Source organism: Hyla sarda, chromosome 10 (assembly GCF_029499605.1).
Source record: "Hyla sarda isolate aHylSar1 chromosome 10, aHylSar1.hap1, whole genome shotgun sequence".
In the NCBI taxonomy this organism is placed as follows: domain Eukaryota; kingdom Metazoa; phylum Chordata; class Amphibia; order Anura; family Hylidae; genus Hyla; species Hyla sarda.
The window spans coordinates 66027236-66042730 of NC_079198.1; the positions used below are offsets into that span (position 1 = coordinate 66027236).

Sequence of the window (15495 nt, forward strand, 5' to 3'; positions counted from 1 at the left end):
CCATTTTTTTAGGGGGTTATATCCTATCACAGAGGCAATGATTCAGTAGGCAATGTATGGGTGGACCTACATAAGTGAATACCCTAATTAGTATGTGTGGGGGAATACAGCAGGGCCCTCGGTATTTAAGATCCCTAGTACACCCTATTAATAGGGCCCTGATCCTAGGCGGCTTCACCCATAAGGGGTGGCCCTGCACCGGAACCTCCTATAAACCCTGTAGATCCTACAACCTATTGGAGGTCTTGCTAGACGGACCCACTAGGGTCTCCCTATCTACCTACAACCTCCAATTTAGGCTCCACCCAACATTGCGTATACTATCATATGAAACAAGAGAAGTTTAACTGCTCATTTAGACCATAGGGACTATAAGTTTTTAGCTTGTGGATCCACTTACATTCCTTCTGGAGCAGGAGTCGGTCCAAATCTCCTCCCCTAGATGAACGATGAAAGAGTTCATTCATGTCAGCTGGTCTCACAGCCATTGCTGGAGTGTGCGCTGCCGACTTTACTTCTTAGAAGTCTTCAAACCATGAGTACACTCCATACGGAGCGCCGCTTTCCCTTGCATGTGTTTGGCATTCTATGTATACTGAATAGGGCCATGTTTTTATCTTGCAGGGGTGCCAGCTCGAGGATAATAGTGAGTAGCAGCCAAATGCCTGCATATGAACATACAAACCAGCAATGCAGGCACAAAATAACTATGGCTCCCCATACGTGTTTCCCATTTTTTCTTTTAGGTGGGATCCTCGCTGGTAAAGAGGCTTCACGTTATCCATACGGTCCTCTTAAGTATAAGAGCATGCATGACAGTATTTGAACTAAATATATCTATCTTTTTAAAGTTACTCTTGTAACTCTGTTTAGCACTCCTGATGACTTCACTGAATAACAAGTGATAGAAACGCGTCGGGTGAGGGTGACTTGATCAGTAGAAAAAGTGATCAAGGGAGTATTACCCAAAGAGCAATTCTTAATAGGTGCTCTGAGGGGGTTTAGGAGTGCTTTTTGCCACTAATATAGCACCCTTGACCTATTTTTCTTAACAGCTCTTTATAATTTTGGAATTGGAATCAAATACATAAAACAAAAGCACATTATACACTTTAATTGCTTTAAACTTTTAAATGGATTATTAAAAGTTATATTTTAGGCACCTCTTGCACCCAGTACTTATATTGGTCAGCTGGTTATATATTACTTCATACTTTTATTGAAGAACCTTTTATTATTTTATTTTTCACTTTTTACAGGTCTTCTATGCTGTAATACATTTGTACTCCAGCACAGTATAACCTGATGAGCTGCACACACTACAACCCATGCGATCCAGCCTGTGGCTGGATCTCACAGGCTTCCATAGCTGGCAGACAGGAGACCATCAGCTGGCCTCCTGCTGCCATAGCAACCAACGATTGTATTGCGGTGGCGCCATTGGTTAACAGGGGGAGCACCCTCCCCCTGTCAACACCATAGATGCCATGATCAGGATTGATCATGGCATCTATGGGGTTCATGCTGCCGGGACTGGTGCAATCATGGCCCAGGCAGCTGAGGCAGGACCCCAGCTGTGATTGACAAAGCTCCTAAGCTGCGCACGGCAGAGAAAGAGATCAGCAGGACATATGCATACATCCCAGTGCACGAACATGTTGGGTGCTGGCACGTATGCATACATCTTGTAGTGGGAAGGGGTTAATACAAGTAAGTGACCCTGCATTTTAATGCTGGTCACCCACACTATAACCCAGTAATGACAGTGAACAGCCTGTCAGTTTCCCTTTAAAGTTTATCTGTCACTTAAAAAACTTTTGACATGCCACAGAGATAGAGATACAAGACAGAGAAACACTATAGGTAATTGCACACCTAGTAAACTTAAATTACATATCTTTATCTTCACAAAGTCTAAAAAATGAAAATATACACAAAAACAGAATTATAAGCAAAACAGCTCAAAAAAGAACCCAACCACAACCAGAGGGAGCAGTAATGCTACCTTCTAAACGACACGTGTTCAATACAAAAATGATGTCACAAAGATATGTGAAAAGTTTTGATTGGTTGGGGTCTCTATAGACTTAAAGGGAACCTGTTATGATATTTTACCATATATATGGTAAAATCTTGTCCCTTACCATCTCCAGGGGATGTTTCTGCTCACAAATATGGTGAGGATGTGAAGTATGAAAGTCTCCCCCCGCTGGCCCTGTAAGTAGTCCCCTGGGTGGGGAGTTATACTAATCTAGTCCCGCTGCTCTGGCTTCAACCACGCACCCTCTACGTGATTGACAGCTTGGGCGCAGCCCACGTCATTGCTCTGCTTTATCTGCTACAAAAAGCAGAGCGTTGATGAGACCTGTCAATCACGCTGAGGGGGTATGATTACAGCTGGAGGAGCTGGACTAGGTGAGTATAGCTCCCCACTACTTAAAGGACTGATGGTGGAGACTATCTTACTTCACATCCTCACCATCCCTGCTGGCAAGAACGATGATGGTGAGGAAGAAGATTTTACCACATATAACGCGTTCTTAAAACAGGTTCCCTTTAAAATGGGGAAGAAAGACAAAGATTGATAAAAGACACGAAGTAAGATGCGCTTCCATGTTTTAATCTTGGCTATTTCTCCTGATCGGTGGGGGTCTCAGCACAGAGACTTTGACCGATCAAAAATTTTGACATGTCTCTGTAAGGCCCTTTTCACACTGATGTTGTGCCCCTTCGGAGAAAATCCGTCAGGCTTTTTTTTTTTTGTGCCTTAATGAACATTCTTTTTGATGGGGCACAACAGAAAACAACGGGTCTTGACAGATCCCATTTACTATTATGGGGTCCATCGGGCACCATTGTTTTTCGGTAGGAGAAGCGGGAGGAAAAAACGTTGCATAATGTATTTTTCCTCCTGCTATTCTCCCAGTCTTCCCCGACGGGCGTCACACTGCCATGTCCAAGCGGCAGTGTGAAAGAAGCCTAAGATATCAAAAGTTTTTTTTAAAGTAACAGGTATATATTTAAGGGGTACTCCGATGGAAAACAATTTTTAAAAATCAACTGGTGCCAGAAAGTTAAACAGATTTTTAAATTACTTCTATTTAAAAATCTTAATCCTTCCAGCACTTATCAGCTGCTGTATGCTCCACAGCAAGTTATTTTCTTTTTTAATTTCTTTCCTGTCTGACCATAATGCTCTCTGCTGACACCTCTGTCCATGTCAGGAACTGTCAAGAGTAGGAGCAAATCTCCATAGCAAACCTATTCTGCTCTGGACAGATCCTGACATGGACAAAGGTGTCAGCAGAGAGCATTGTGGTCAGACAGAAAATAAATTAAAAAAGAACTTCCTCTTGAGCATATAGCAGCTGAGAAGCCCTGGAAGGATTAAGATTTTTAAATAGAAGTAATTTACAAATCTGTTTAACTTTCTGGCCCCAGTTGATAAAAAAAAAAATATATATATATATATATATATATATATATATATATATATATATGTTTTCCACCAGAGTACCCCATTAAGGTACTTGGCATATCCCCTTATTTCCACAGAGTTCTAGCCAGCCACCAGACCCCTACTCTTCCACATGTTAATATCTGCAGAGTTTTAATTTTCTTTTCATATGTCATACCTTTCAGTGATCCATAGGGAAATCCACACAGAATCTGCATACACACACATTTTGTTATTTATTTGCATTGGATCTATGACAAAAAAGAAAATTTCCAACATGGTTATAAATGATATGGTCATAGAAGTATACAGAAGGAAAACCCCTGCTGTAGTTAGATATGAAACTGATTCATTTACTTCCTTGTGAGCATATTGTGTAATAATACATCTGTTGCATCAAAGGCAGAAACATAAAAAATAAGATTTAGATAACAAAGTGAATGGCTAGGAATTGTCAGTGAGCAGATAGATTCATAGTTTTGTGATGAAAGATTTATCATCATTTGTAACTTACTAAGGAGTCCAATGGGTTGTCCTAATCAGTGATTGACCGCTATCTCTGTATGGACACTTATACAGGGAAGGCTTTTAATCATTGAGTGACACCACCCACTGGACACCATAGCCCAGAATAAGCTGGGACTTTAATAATAAATAAGTTCCAAATGATGCTAAACTATGAACTATGAAACCATCTACATTTCCATGGTGACAAGTCCTATATATGGTGCTCAATGGGCCCTTACCAAGTACAAGATGCAACACCAATGTCAGCATGTAGTAGAAAGATGCTAGTCTTCTGACACGATGATCCTGAAGGCAGCCAGAACATAGTCATAGTCCAGGATGGAACATAGAGAAGAATTCAAGAACAGATAGACCCCAGCTAAGGCAATGGAACAGCTTGAGAAAAAGTACATATACTGTACTTTCCAGGCACCAACCATCAGTAATCCAGATTATCTGGACCAGTCGTGATCAGATCAAATACATTTTTCGAGGGGCATATCCCCATTTAGTCTGACAGAGGTGACCTGACAAAGAGGGGATATGCACCTCGAAACATGCTGTCTACCTTTTTTTTTAAAAGCAGTAAAACCATCTATTTGTTTAATCCTTGTGGCCAGTCCTGGTAATTTGGATTACTGTCAGTTGGGGTCTGGAAAGTATCCACTTTTTCTAAAGCTATTCCGCTCCCTCAGCTGGAATTCATTTCTTCATGATATACAACTGTTATATACTGTGATTTTTATAAACAAATCAGAGTGGTACATTTTACATAGTTGTTTTTTGTTTTGTTTTTTAGATAACAATTAATTCCTTTGCTTGAACACAAGAGAACATTCTATCATGAATAACTATTGCATAGTGAAACAAATAATCTTCCTATTAATATTAATACAGATTGCACCTCCATTATCTGCCTTCGGATATGCAAAATGTTTTTTGGCCTTTGAGAACCCACAATATGCAAACTGCATAGGACAAAGGGTTGTAAATTTGATCAAAGCTGTTCAACATCTCCCCAATACAACACAATGGCTAAATGTATCACAAAATGAAATAGTTGTTGTAGAACAAAATACTTTTTTCCATTTGCCCAATCTTCTACAGCTTCAGTTAAACAGAAACCGAATCCAAACAGTTCAGTCAGGGGCATTCCAGAATTTAAAGAATCTTCTTTTTCTGGACCTAAGTTACAATTCCATAGAAAGTTTGGACAATTGGGACATGAATGATTTGACAGAACTGAGGATTCTCAAAATTGGTCAAAACAAGATAAGAACAATACAAAGCACGAGTTTGACAGTGTTGTATCATTTACAAGAACTTGACTTGTCTTTTAATAATATTACTAAACTAACAAATGTAGCAGAAGCTGTAAACAATTTAGCTGAGATCTCCACACTGAACCTGAGCTCGAATTTTTTGGCCAGTTTATCTACGGCTCAGACATTCATATCAATGCACTCATTAAACATTTTAGATTTAAGCAATAATACAATTAATGTATTTGACCTCAGTTATTTGTATATGCCCAATCTGACTTCTCTGAAGGTCATACAAAATAATATGAGTGCTATCAATGTTAGCTCCTTTTCAAATGTACCAGAGTTAACTAAAATAATGTTTGATGAAAACCCATTGAACATTTCTTCCCTTCTGGGAATCCATCTACCTAATCTGAGGGAACTGCACTGGTCCAGCATGAGACCCGCACTTGATGATTACTTGTCGATTCCATGTCAGGTTTTCCAGTCTTTACCAAAATTACAGGTATTGTACATAATGCACTCAAAGATTTCACATCAAAACATTCGGAAAATTGGCGAGTGCACCAATCTAACATCACTTGTTCTTTCAACAACTGCTCTTAAGACACTGACAATTGGAGACTTTCAGAACTTTACAAAGATTCAGGTTCTGTATCTTAACAAGTGTAAAATAGTTGAAATTCAGAAAAGCGCATGGTTTGGTCTTAAAACTCTCAATACCTTGATCCTAGAGAGAAACATGCTTAAACATTTAAAAGACAAATTATTTAGTTCTCTAAATGGTCTTCAATACTTGGACCTCTCAAAAAATTATTTGACGCTTCTTAATAATAAAGCATTTATTGGCTTACCCTATCTTAAAACCCTTATTCTGAGAGGATGCAAAATAGCGGCCATTAATGCTTATGACTTCACCTATTTATATAAACTAAAGTTTCTAGACCTCCAGGATAACAGCATATCAAAAATTAAGCTTAAGGCTTTTTACAATCTCCGCAAACTTGAAACGCTTTTATTGTCAGGAAACCAAATACAGTCAATACGGAGTAACAGTCTTGGGGACCTTAAATCATTGAAAATGCTTGCATTAGATAAGAATAGAATTTATAAAATTTCAGATGTCACTTTTAAATCTTTCCACACTCTCATCAGTCTTAATATCAGTCGAAATGAGATGAGTTTCAATAAAAAAGAAACTCAAAGTCCCTTTAAGAATCTCAAGAATCTTGAATCCTTAGATATGAGCTACCAAACCCAGCGCTATAAAGATGCTGTTTCAGAAACACTTTATGAAGGCCTGTGTTCCCTTAAAAAGCTGTATGTTGGAGGTATTTCAAGTTCCTTTTTCAAAGATGTATCTTTTTCACATTTGCTGAATTTGACAGACTTTGATATGTCTGGGACCTTCCATGGAGCCGATATGAATTCCCTGTTGGAATTAATCAGAAAATGTAGTCAAGTGAGATATCTTCACCTTGACTCCAACCAAATCACAAATCTCCCTGAAGATACGTTTGTGAAGTTTACCTCGCTGGAAAACCTTTCTCTGAAATACAACAAACTTAGAAACATTAGTAAAAATCTGGTAAAACCTTTGTCTAATTTAAGGAATTTGGATCTGTATATGAATCCTCTCTTATGTTCTTGTGACAATTACTGGTTCCAGAACTGGTCTGAAGTGAACACTCAGGTGCAGATACCATTTTTACAATCATACAGTTGTTTTGGTCAAGTAGCCCATGAAATTAAATTCCTCGAATGGGATTCAGGTTTTTGTGGGAATGACATATCTATTTTATTTTTCATTGCTACATTTGTTTTAACATTACTGTTCTTGGTTACAACTCTTGTCGTGGTTAAACTAAAGTGGTCCATACTTTACTTCTACCACATGGTAAAAGTTTGGCTTCAATGGAGAATACAAAGGGAAAAAAGACTCTTCATGTATGATGCATATATCTCCTACTGCTCAGATGACGAAGACTGGGTCATTAAAGAACTATTGTTCAATTTGGAAAGAGAAGGACAACGCAAGTATAAGCTTTGCTTCAAACCACGGGATTTCATGCCAGGATCCTACCATATTGATAATATCCAGGATGCCATTCACAACAGTCGCAAGACTCTGTGTGTAGTCAGTAGAGGCTATTTGGAAAGCCAGTGGTGCAAAATCGAAGCTGAGATTGCATGTTCAAGAGTCTTTTATGAAAAGGAGGATGTATTGCTCGTGGTATTTTTGGAAGAAATACCAGACTTCAGGTCAGTGTAATTTTATGATTATGATGTTTGAGTTTACATCTTCAGAGTTCATAGGAACATGGAAATATAAGATACTGGGCAAGGGCATAACTATAAAGGCTGGGCCCTATAGCAAAAATCAGAAGTGAGCCCCCTTGTCCCTCAGGATTATTGCTAGAATGAAGTGCTCAACTAGGCGGTTTGTTTCTTTGTTACTCTGCTCAATTACACTCATGAAAGCAGAGGAAGCAGTATATTCAGGGCTCAAGTCCAGCAGGAACTCTGTTCCCATTAGCAGGAGTCCTGCAGGACCAGTACCAGAAATCTTGTTTGAGTTCCCACACTTTTGCCCAGGACTTGACCCCTGAGTATGTGGATTTGCAAAAGTGTTCATCGGTTTTATTGAATTTATATACTTCTCACTTTGCTTTCAGGAGCTGAGCAGCAACCTAGACATTAAAGAGGCCAATATGATTCGGCTGTTGTTGGGCCCCCAGACATTTACTGTATTATTCGCCATATAAGACGCTTCGGCATATAAGACCCACCCAATTTTAAAGGAGGAAAATCTAGAAAAAAAAAGATTCTGAACCAAATACTGTAGTAAAATATTTTATATCAGTATAGTTCCCCCACAATAGTTGGCAGTATAGTTCCCCCACAATAGTTGGCAGTATAGTTCCCCCACAATGGTTGGCAGTATAGTTCCCCCACAATGGTTGGCAGTATAGTTCCCCCACAATGGTAGACAGTATAGTTCCCCCACAATGGTAGACAGTATAGCTCCCCCACAATGGTAGGCAGCTCCTCCCCCCTCCCCCCCACAATGGTTGGCAGTATAGTTCCCCCACAATAGTTGGCAGTATAGTTCCCCCACAATGGTTGGCAGTATAGTTTCCCCACAATAGTTGGCAGTATAGTTCCCCCACAATGGTAGGCACTGGCAGCTCCCCCCCCCCCACAATAGTTGGAAGTATAGTTCCCCCACAATGGTAGGCAGCTCCCCCCCCCTCCACAATGGTTGGCAGTATAGTTCCCCCACAATGGTTGGCAGTATAGTTCCCCCACAATGGTTGGCAGTATAGTCCCCCCACAATAGTTGGCAGTATAGTTCCCCCACAATGGTAGGCACTGGCAGCCCCCCCCCCACAATAGTTGGCAGTATAGTTCCCCCACAATGGTAGGCAGCTCCCCCCCCCCAATGGTTGTCAGTATAGTTCCCCCACAATGGTTGGCAGTATAGTCCCCCCACAATGGTTGGCAGTATAGTTCCCCCACAATGGTTGGCAGTATAGTCCCCCTACAATAGTTGGCAGTATAGTTCCCCCACAATGGTAGGCAGCTCCCCCCCCACAGACATACAGCTTCCAGCCATATAGAGTGTATGGCTGGAGGCTGTATGTCTGTACTGCTGCCCCCACAGTGTTCCGGTCACCGCTCCTCTGGCCCGGTGTCACAATCTACTGCTATGGCCTATGGACCATAGCAGTAGGTGCCGGGACAGGGGGAGCGGTGACCGGAACACTGAAGATTACACACCGCCGGTCACTTACCAGGCCCCGGTCGGCGCGCGTCTTCCTCCGGTCCTCCGGCGCCTCTATGGTTGTACGCACGGGACGTCACTGAGGTCCCGTGCGTACAACCATAGAGAGGCGGAGGATCGCAGGAAGACCGCAGGAGGACCGGAGGAGGACGCGCATCGGCCGGGGAATGGTGATTGACCGGCGGACATCCTTATGTCCCAAAAAGATTTTTCGGGACATAGCGATGTCCAGCATAGGAAAACCTATGATTTTATCTGCCCGGGCCGGCTCCTGTGTGCGGCTGCAGGCGGGGGCCGGCCAGAGCAGGAAAAAACTAATACTGTATATTAAAAACCAGGGGGCCTCCAGCTGTTGTGAAACTACAACTACCAGCATGCCCAGACAGCCTTTGCCGGTCTGGGCATGCTGGGAGTTGTAGTTTCAGAACAGCTGGAGGCACCCTGGTTTTTAGTATACAGTTATTAGTAATTCACTTGCCCGGCGCCCGGAACTGTATGTTCTAGGCGTAGGGCAATAAACATAGCCAGTGTGAGGGGAAAAATTCACCGGCGGTCATGAGGCTGCTGCGGGTGGGGAGCGGGTAGTCAGCGCTGTACCGCACCGCCGCAGCCTCTGTACTTAGAGCTGACTTCCCGCTCTCGCCCGCAGCAGCCTCGGGCGTATGTTCGCCGTATAAGACGCACCAACTTTTCCCCCCACGTTTTGGGGAACAAAAAGTGCGTCTTATACGGCGAAAAATACGGTACACACTCACACAAGAAGTTTATACAAACATACAGTATATATTTATATATATTGTGAGAAGTGTCAGGGATCGCCCGTTTGCTGAGGGAAAGGGACACATATCTGTCTTTATCCAAATCAGGCAAACAGCAGCAAGTTCATGCAATCTGGCTCCATGCCCGATTTTCTCAGTGCTGCCTATCAGTAATAGGGCCCACATATACTATAACAGTGATCTTCTCAGTGCTGCCTGTCAGTAATAGCACCCACATATACTATAACAGTGATCTTCTCAATGCTGCCGGTCAGTAATAGCGCCCACATATACTATAACATAGTTAATAAGGTTGAAAAAAGACCAGAGTCCATCAAGTTCAACCTATATCGCTAATGAGTCCCTACTGAGTTGATCCAGAGGAAGGCAAAAAAAAATCATACTAGAGGTAAAAATTCCTTTCCGACTCCAAATATGGCAGTCTGAGTAAATCCCTGGATCAACGTTCTGTCCCTATAAATCTAGTATACATAACCAGCAATGTTGCTACTCTCCAAAAATGCATCCAGACCCTTTTTGAATTCTTTTACAGAGTTCCCCATGACCACCTCCTCTGGCAGAGAGTTTCATAGTCTCACTGCTCTTACAGTAAAGAACCCCCGTCTGTGCTGGTGTAGAAACCTTCTTAACAAGGGGATGCCCCCTTGTTATAGATATAGTCCTGGGTATAAATAGATCACGGGAGAGATCTCTGTACTGTCCACTGATATATTTATACATAGTTATTAGGTCTCCCCTAAGCCTTCTTTTTTCTAAACTAAATAACCCTAATTCTGATTTTTCTAGATACTGTAGTCCTCCCATTCCACGTAATACCCTGGTTGCCCGTCTTTGAACCCTCTCCAGCTCCACTATATCTTTCTTGTACACTGGTGCCAAGTACTGTACACAGTATTCTATGTGTGATCTGACTAGTGATTTGTGCAGTGGTAGAATTATTTCCTTGTCGTGGGCATCTATGCCCCTATTGATGCACCCCATGATTTTATTTGCCTTGGCAGCAGCTGCCCGACACTGGTCACTACAGCTAGATTTACTGTTAACTAAGGCTCCCAAGTCCTTTTCCACATCAGTAGTCCCAAGTGTGTTCCCATTTAGTACATAATCCGAGCCCAGATTTTTCCTTCCCATGTGCATTACCTTACATTTATCAGTGTTGAACCTGATCTGCCACTTCCCAGCACAAACCTCCAGCCTATCCAGATCTATTTGTAACAGTGCACTGTCCTCTATAGTGTTTACCACTTTACAGAGTTTAGTATCATCTGCAAAGATTGCTACTTTACTATTCAACCCCATTAATGAATATATTAAATAGGACAGGACCCAAGACGGACCCCTGTCGTACCCCACTTGTAACAGTCACCCAATCAGAATAAGTACCATTAATAACCACCCTCTGTTTCCTATCACTGAACCAGTTACTTACCCACTTACACACATTCTCCCCCAGCCCCATCCTTCTCATTTTATGCACCAACCTTTTATGTGGCACCGTATCAACTGCTTTAGAAAAATCCAGATATACGACAAAAATCCAGATATACGACATCCAGCGATTCCACCTGGTCCAGTCTGGAGCTCACCTCCTTATAAAAGCTGATCAGATTAGTTTGACAGGACCGATCCCTCATAAAGCCATGCTGACATGGAGTCATACATTTATTTTTATCAAGATACTCCAAAATAGCATCTCTTAGAAAACACTCAAACAATTACATATAACAGAGGTTAAACTAACAGGTCTATAATTCCCAGGGTCACCTTTTGACCCCTTTTTAAATATTGGCACCACATTTGCCATGCGCCAGTCCTGGGGAACAGTCCCTGTTACTATAGTGTCCCTGAATAGGGTTCTGTCTATTACATTACTTAATTCCTTTAGAACATGGGGTGAATCCCATCTGGACCTGGTGATTTGTATGTTTTGATTTTTTGTAGGCGGCACTGTACTTCTTCCTGGGTTAGACAGGTGGGGGAGTTTACCTGTATTTCACCTGGCATTTCATTTTCCTCTGTGAATACAGTGGAGAAGAATTTGTTTTATATATTAGCTTTTTCCTGATCCCTGTTTATAATTTCTTCTTTATTGTTTTTTAAGGGGCCTACACTTTCATTTTTAACCTTTTTGCTATTTATATAGTTAAATAACATTTTGGGGTTAGTTTTACTCTCTTTGGCAATGAGTCTTTCTGTCTCTAATTTTGTGGCTTTTGTCAGTTTTTTTTTTTTTTTTACATATTCTAAATTTTTCACTATAGCTTTGAATGCTTCTTCACTGCCGTCCTGTTTTAGTAGTTTAAATGCTTTATTTTTGTCATTTATTGCCCCCTTAACATTCTTATTCATCCATATTGGTTTTCTTTTATTCCTGACCCTTTTATTCCCGTAAGGTATATACATCTTACAGTGAGAATTTAAGATATTTTTAAAAGTCTCCCATTTAGTGTCAGTATTCTTGTTTTTGAGGACAATATCCCATTTTATATTGTCTTCCTAAAATTCATTGTTTTTGTGGCCCCTTGCAAGATTTCCTTATTGAAGAACAAGCTATAATATATCATATTATGATCACTATTTCCTAGGTATCCTTCTACTTGCACATTAATTACTCTGTCAGGTCTGTTGGTTAATATTAAGTCTAGTAGGGCGCCCCCTCTGGTCGGGTCCTACACCATTTGAGAAAGATAATTGTCTTCAGCTATAGTGAGAAACCTGTTTCCTTTATGAGATTCACAGTTCTCAGTCTCCCAGTTTATATCAGGATAGTTAAAGTCCCCCATAATTATCACATCATTTTGAATTTCCGCCTTGTTTATTTGCCTCAGTAACTGATCTTCTGCCTCTTCCATTATGTTTGGTGGCTTATAGCAAACCCCTATCAGATTTGTTTTATTTTTTTTCTCCATATATTTCTACCCATAATGACTCCACATTATCATTTCCCTCCCGTATATCCTCCCGCAGTGCGGCCTTCAGACTGGACTTTACATAAAGACAAACCCCTCCCCCTTTCCGTTTTGTCCGATCCTTCCTGAATAGACTATAACCCTGTATGTTGACCGCCCAGTCACAGCAATCGTCCAACCAAGTCTCTGTTATACCCACTATGTCATAATCCTCCTCAGACATCAACCACTCCAGTTCCTAGGTTTTATTGGTCAGACTTCTGGCATTAGTCAACATGCATTTCAATGTTTTTGTTTTTTTTACCCTATGAAGCCTATCCCTATTAACTATTCTATCCCTTCTCTCCGCTCCACCCCCAGGTACATTAAGTCCCCCTCTCTATCTACACCATCTTCCCCCTCTATGTTGTAGGTCCCCCCCCCCCAGTCCCTAGTTTAAACACTCCTCCACCCTTCTTGCCATCTTCTCCCCAAGAACAGCTGCACCCTCCCTATTGAGGTTCAGCTGTCCCTACGGTAGAGCCGGTATCCGACAGCGAAGTCCCAGTTCTCCATGAACCCAAACCCTTCCTTCTTACACCAGCTTCTGAGCCACTTGTTTACCTCCCTAATCTCACGCTGCCTCTCTAGTGTGGCTTGTGGTACAGGAAATATTTCAGAAAATATTACCTTGGAGGTCCTTGCCTTAAGCTTGCGGCCTAAGTTCCTGAAATTATTTTTAAGGACACTCAACCTACCTCTTACTTTGTCATTGGTGCCAATATGCACTCTTCCCTCCTTCCTTACTGGAGCAGACACCTCCCTGGTGGTCAGAGGCAGAGTCCTGCTGCAGTACTGCTAGCTCTGAAACGGCATCCCCCTCATCTGCCAACCGGGAAAACTTGTTGGGGTGTGGCAGATCAGAACTAGCCTCCCTTACACTTTTCCCTCTACCCCGTTTTCTGACTGTAACCCAGCTAGCTGCCTGACTGTCCTGCACCTCCATCCCACTATCCTCCCCCACCTCTACCTCAGAGAGTACTTGCTCAGTGAGCAGTGAACAGTGATCTTCTCAGTGCTGCCTGTCAATAATAGCACCCACATATACTATAAAAGTGATCTTCTCAGTGCTGCCAATCAGTAATAGTGCCCACATATACTATAACAGTGATCCTCTCAGTGCTGCGTGTCAGTAAGAACACCCACAAATACTATAACAGTGATCTCAGTGCTGCCTGTCAGTAATAGCGCCCACATATACTATAACAGTGATCTCAGTGCTGCCTATCAGTAATAGCGCCCAAATATACTATAACAGTGATCTCAGTGCTGCCTGTCAGTAAAAGTGCTCATTGTATTCTTTACACAATAATAGTTTTACTCTTAATGCCCCACACTGTAAAAATGCCCCTTTTGTGCCCCTTGCTGTGCCCCTTCATGCTCCTTACTGTACTGCAGATCCCGGCACAAAAAATTAACCCTCATGCAGCCCCGTATACGAAAAAATGAGAACATTTTAGGGGTCAGATTTTAAACAAACTTATTTTGTTAAAAAGTCTGAGTTTTAAACTAGTACAATCATAAATTTTTTTATAATATGGGGATCATTTAAATCGGATGGACCCACAGAATAAAGACAACCTGTCAGTTTTACCATAAAGTGCACAGCATGAAAACTATAATCCTTCAAAATTCTTTTCAATTTCCCCACAATATATTATTTTTTTTTGTTGCGCCATACATTATACGGCAGAATGGAAAATGCTATTACAAAGTACAATTGATGGTGCAAAAAAAACAAGTTATGGCAAAAATCTAACTTGGCTGTGTCCTCAAGCAGTTAAAATCTTAAATTACCCCACACAATATCTGTTAGCGGATCCACACTGGGTAGGCAGCAATATATGTGCTTTTAATTGAATATTTATGCCCCCCCCCCCTCCCTCCATGCTTTCCCCTATTACCGTCTCCTTCCTTCATTCATTGTACGAAGCAGACTTACTATGGTTCATCCAAGACCTGCAATGACATCATCAGGAGTCCTAGGCTATAGGGGTCATTGCAGGTCCTAGAAGGTCAATAGTAAGTCTATTAGTGCTGTCTATGGGCTCTCTGCAGTCCGGACAGCTTTAGGGCTATAATCACATTACTGCATTTTCATTTTTAGCAAATCACGGCAAAAACGCCCCAATTTTACCACAATTTTGTGAAAATTGCCGCAAAATTCAGTAGTGTGTCCTAAAGCTTTTCAGGGGCCCCCTTTTGGATGGGGGCCCTGGGCAACTGCCCATGTTGCCCCGCTAATGTTGGCCCTGACTGGAAGTGTCTCCGCCAACATTTAGCAGACAGGAAAACATCTTATACTGGGCCACCACATTAACATGGCATTCAAATCTGTAAGAACAAAATCCAAAAATATCTAAACAAAATCTCTATTATTCAGTTGTCCCTGAGCTAGTGAGTAAAGCCTAGAGTCTCTAAAGTCTCCCCTACACTGCACACACAAATAAGAGGTTCCCACACTTCTATATCAGAAATTTTTTACTAGATTTCTGCTCTGCAGGTTTTGTCTTTTATTTTCAGTTGTCCCTAAGATAGGTAGAGACTAGCATCTATCATGTCTCCTATACACAATGGGGGAGATTTATCAAAACCTGTCAAGAGGAAAAGTTGCTGAGTTGCCCATAGCAACCAATCAGATTGCTTCTTTCATTTTTGAAAAAGCCTCTGAAAAATTTAAGAAGCAATCTGATTGGTTGCTTTGGGCAACTTTTCCTCCAGACAGGTTTTGATAAATCTCCCCCTATATCTCTAC

General features: G+C 41.5%; 1 protein-coding gene across 2 annotated transcripts in view; it reads left to right on the forward strand.

Moving 5' to 3' along the window:
• LOC130293963 (toll-like receptor 13) overlaps nt 1-15495 on the forward strand; it is a 54290-nt gene that overhangs the window by 13274 nt on the left and 25521 nt on the right. For both annotated transcript variants that reach the window (XM_056543295.1, XM_056543297.1), the window contains exon 2: nt 4764-7491. In XM_056543295.1, the coding sequence (XP_056399270.1) occupies nt 4808-7491 (2684 nt within the window). In that variant the 5' untranslated portion in view covers nt 4764-4807. The remainder of the gene's footprint in view (nt 1-4763; nt 7492-15495) is intronic.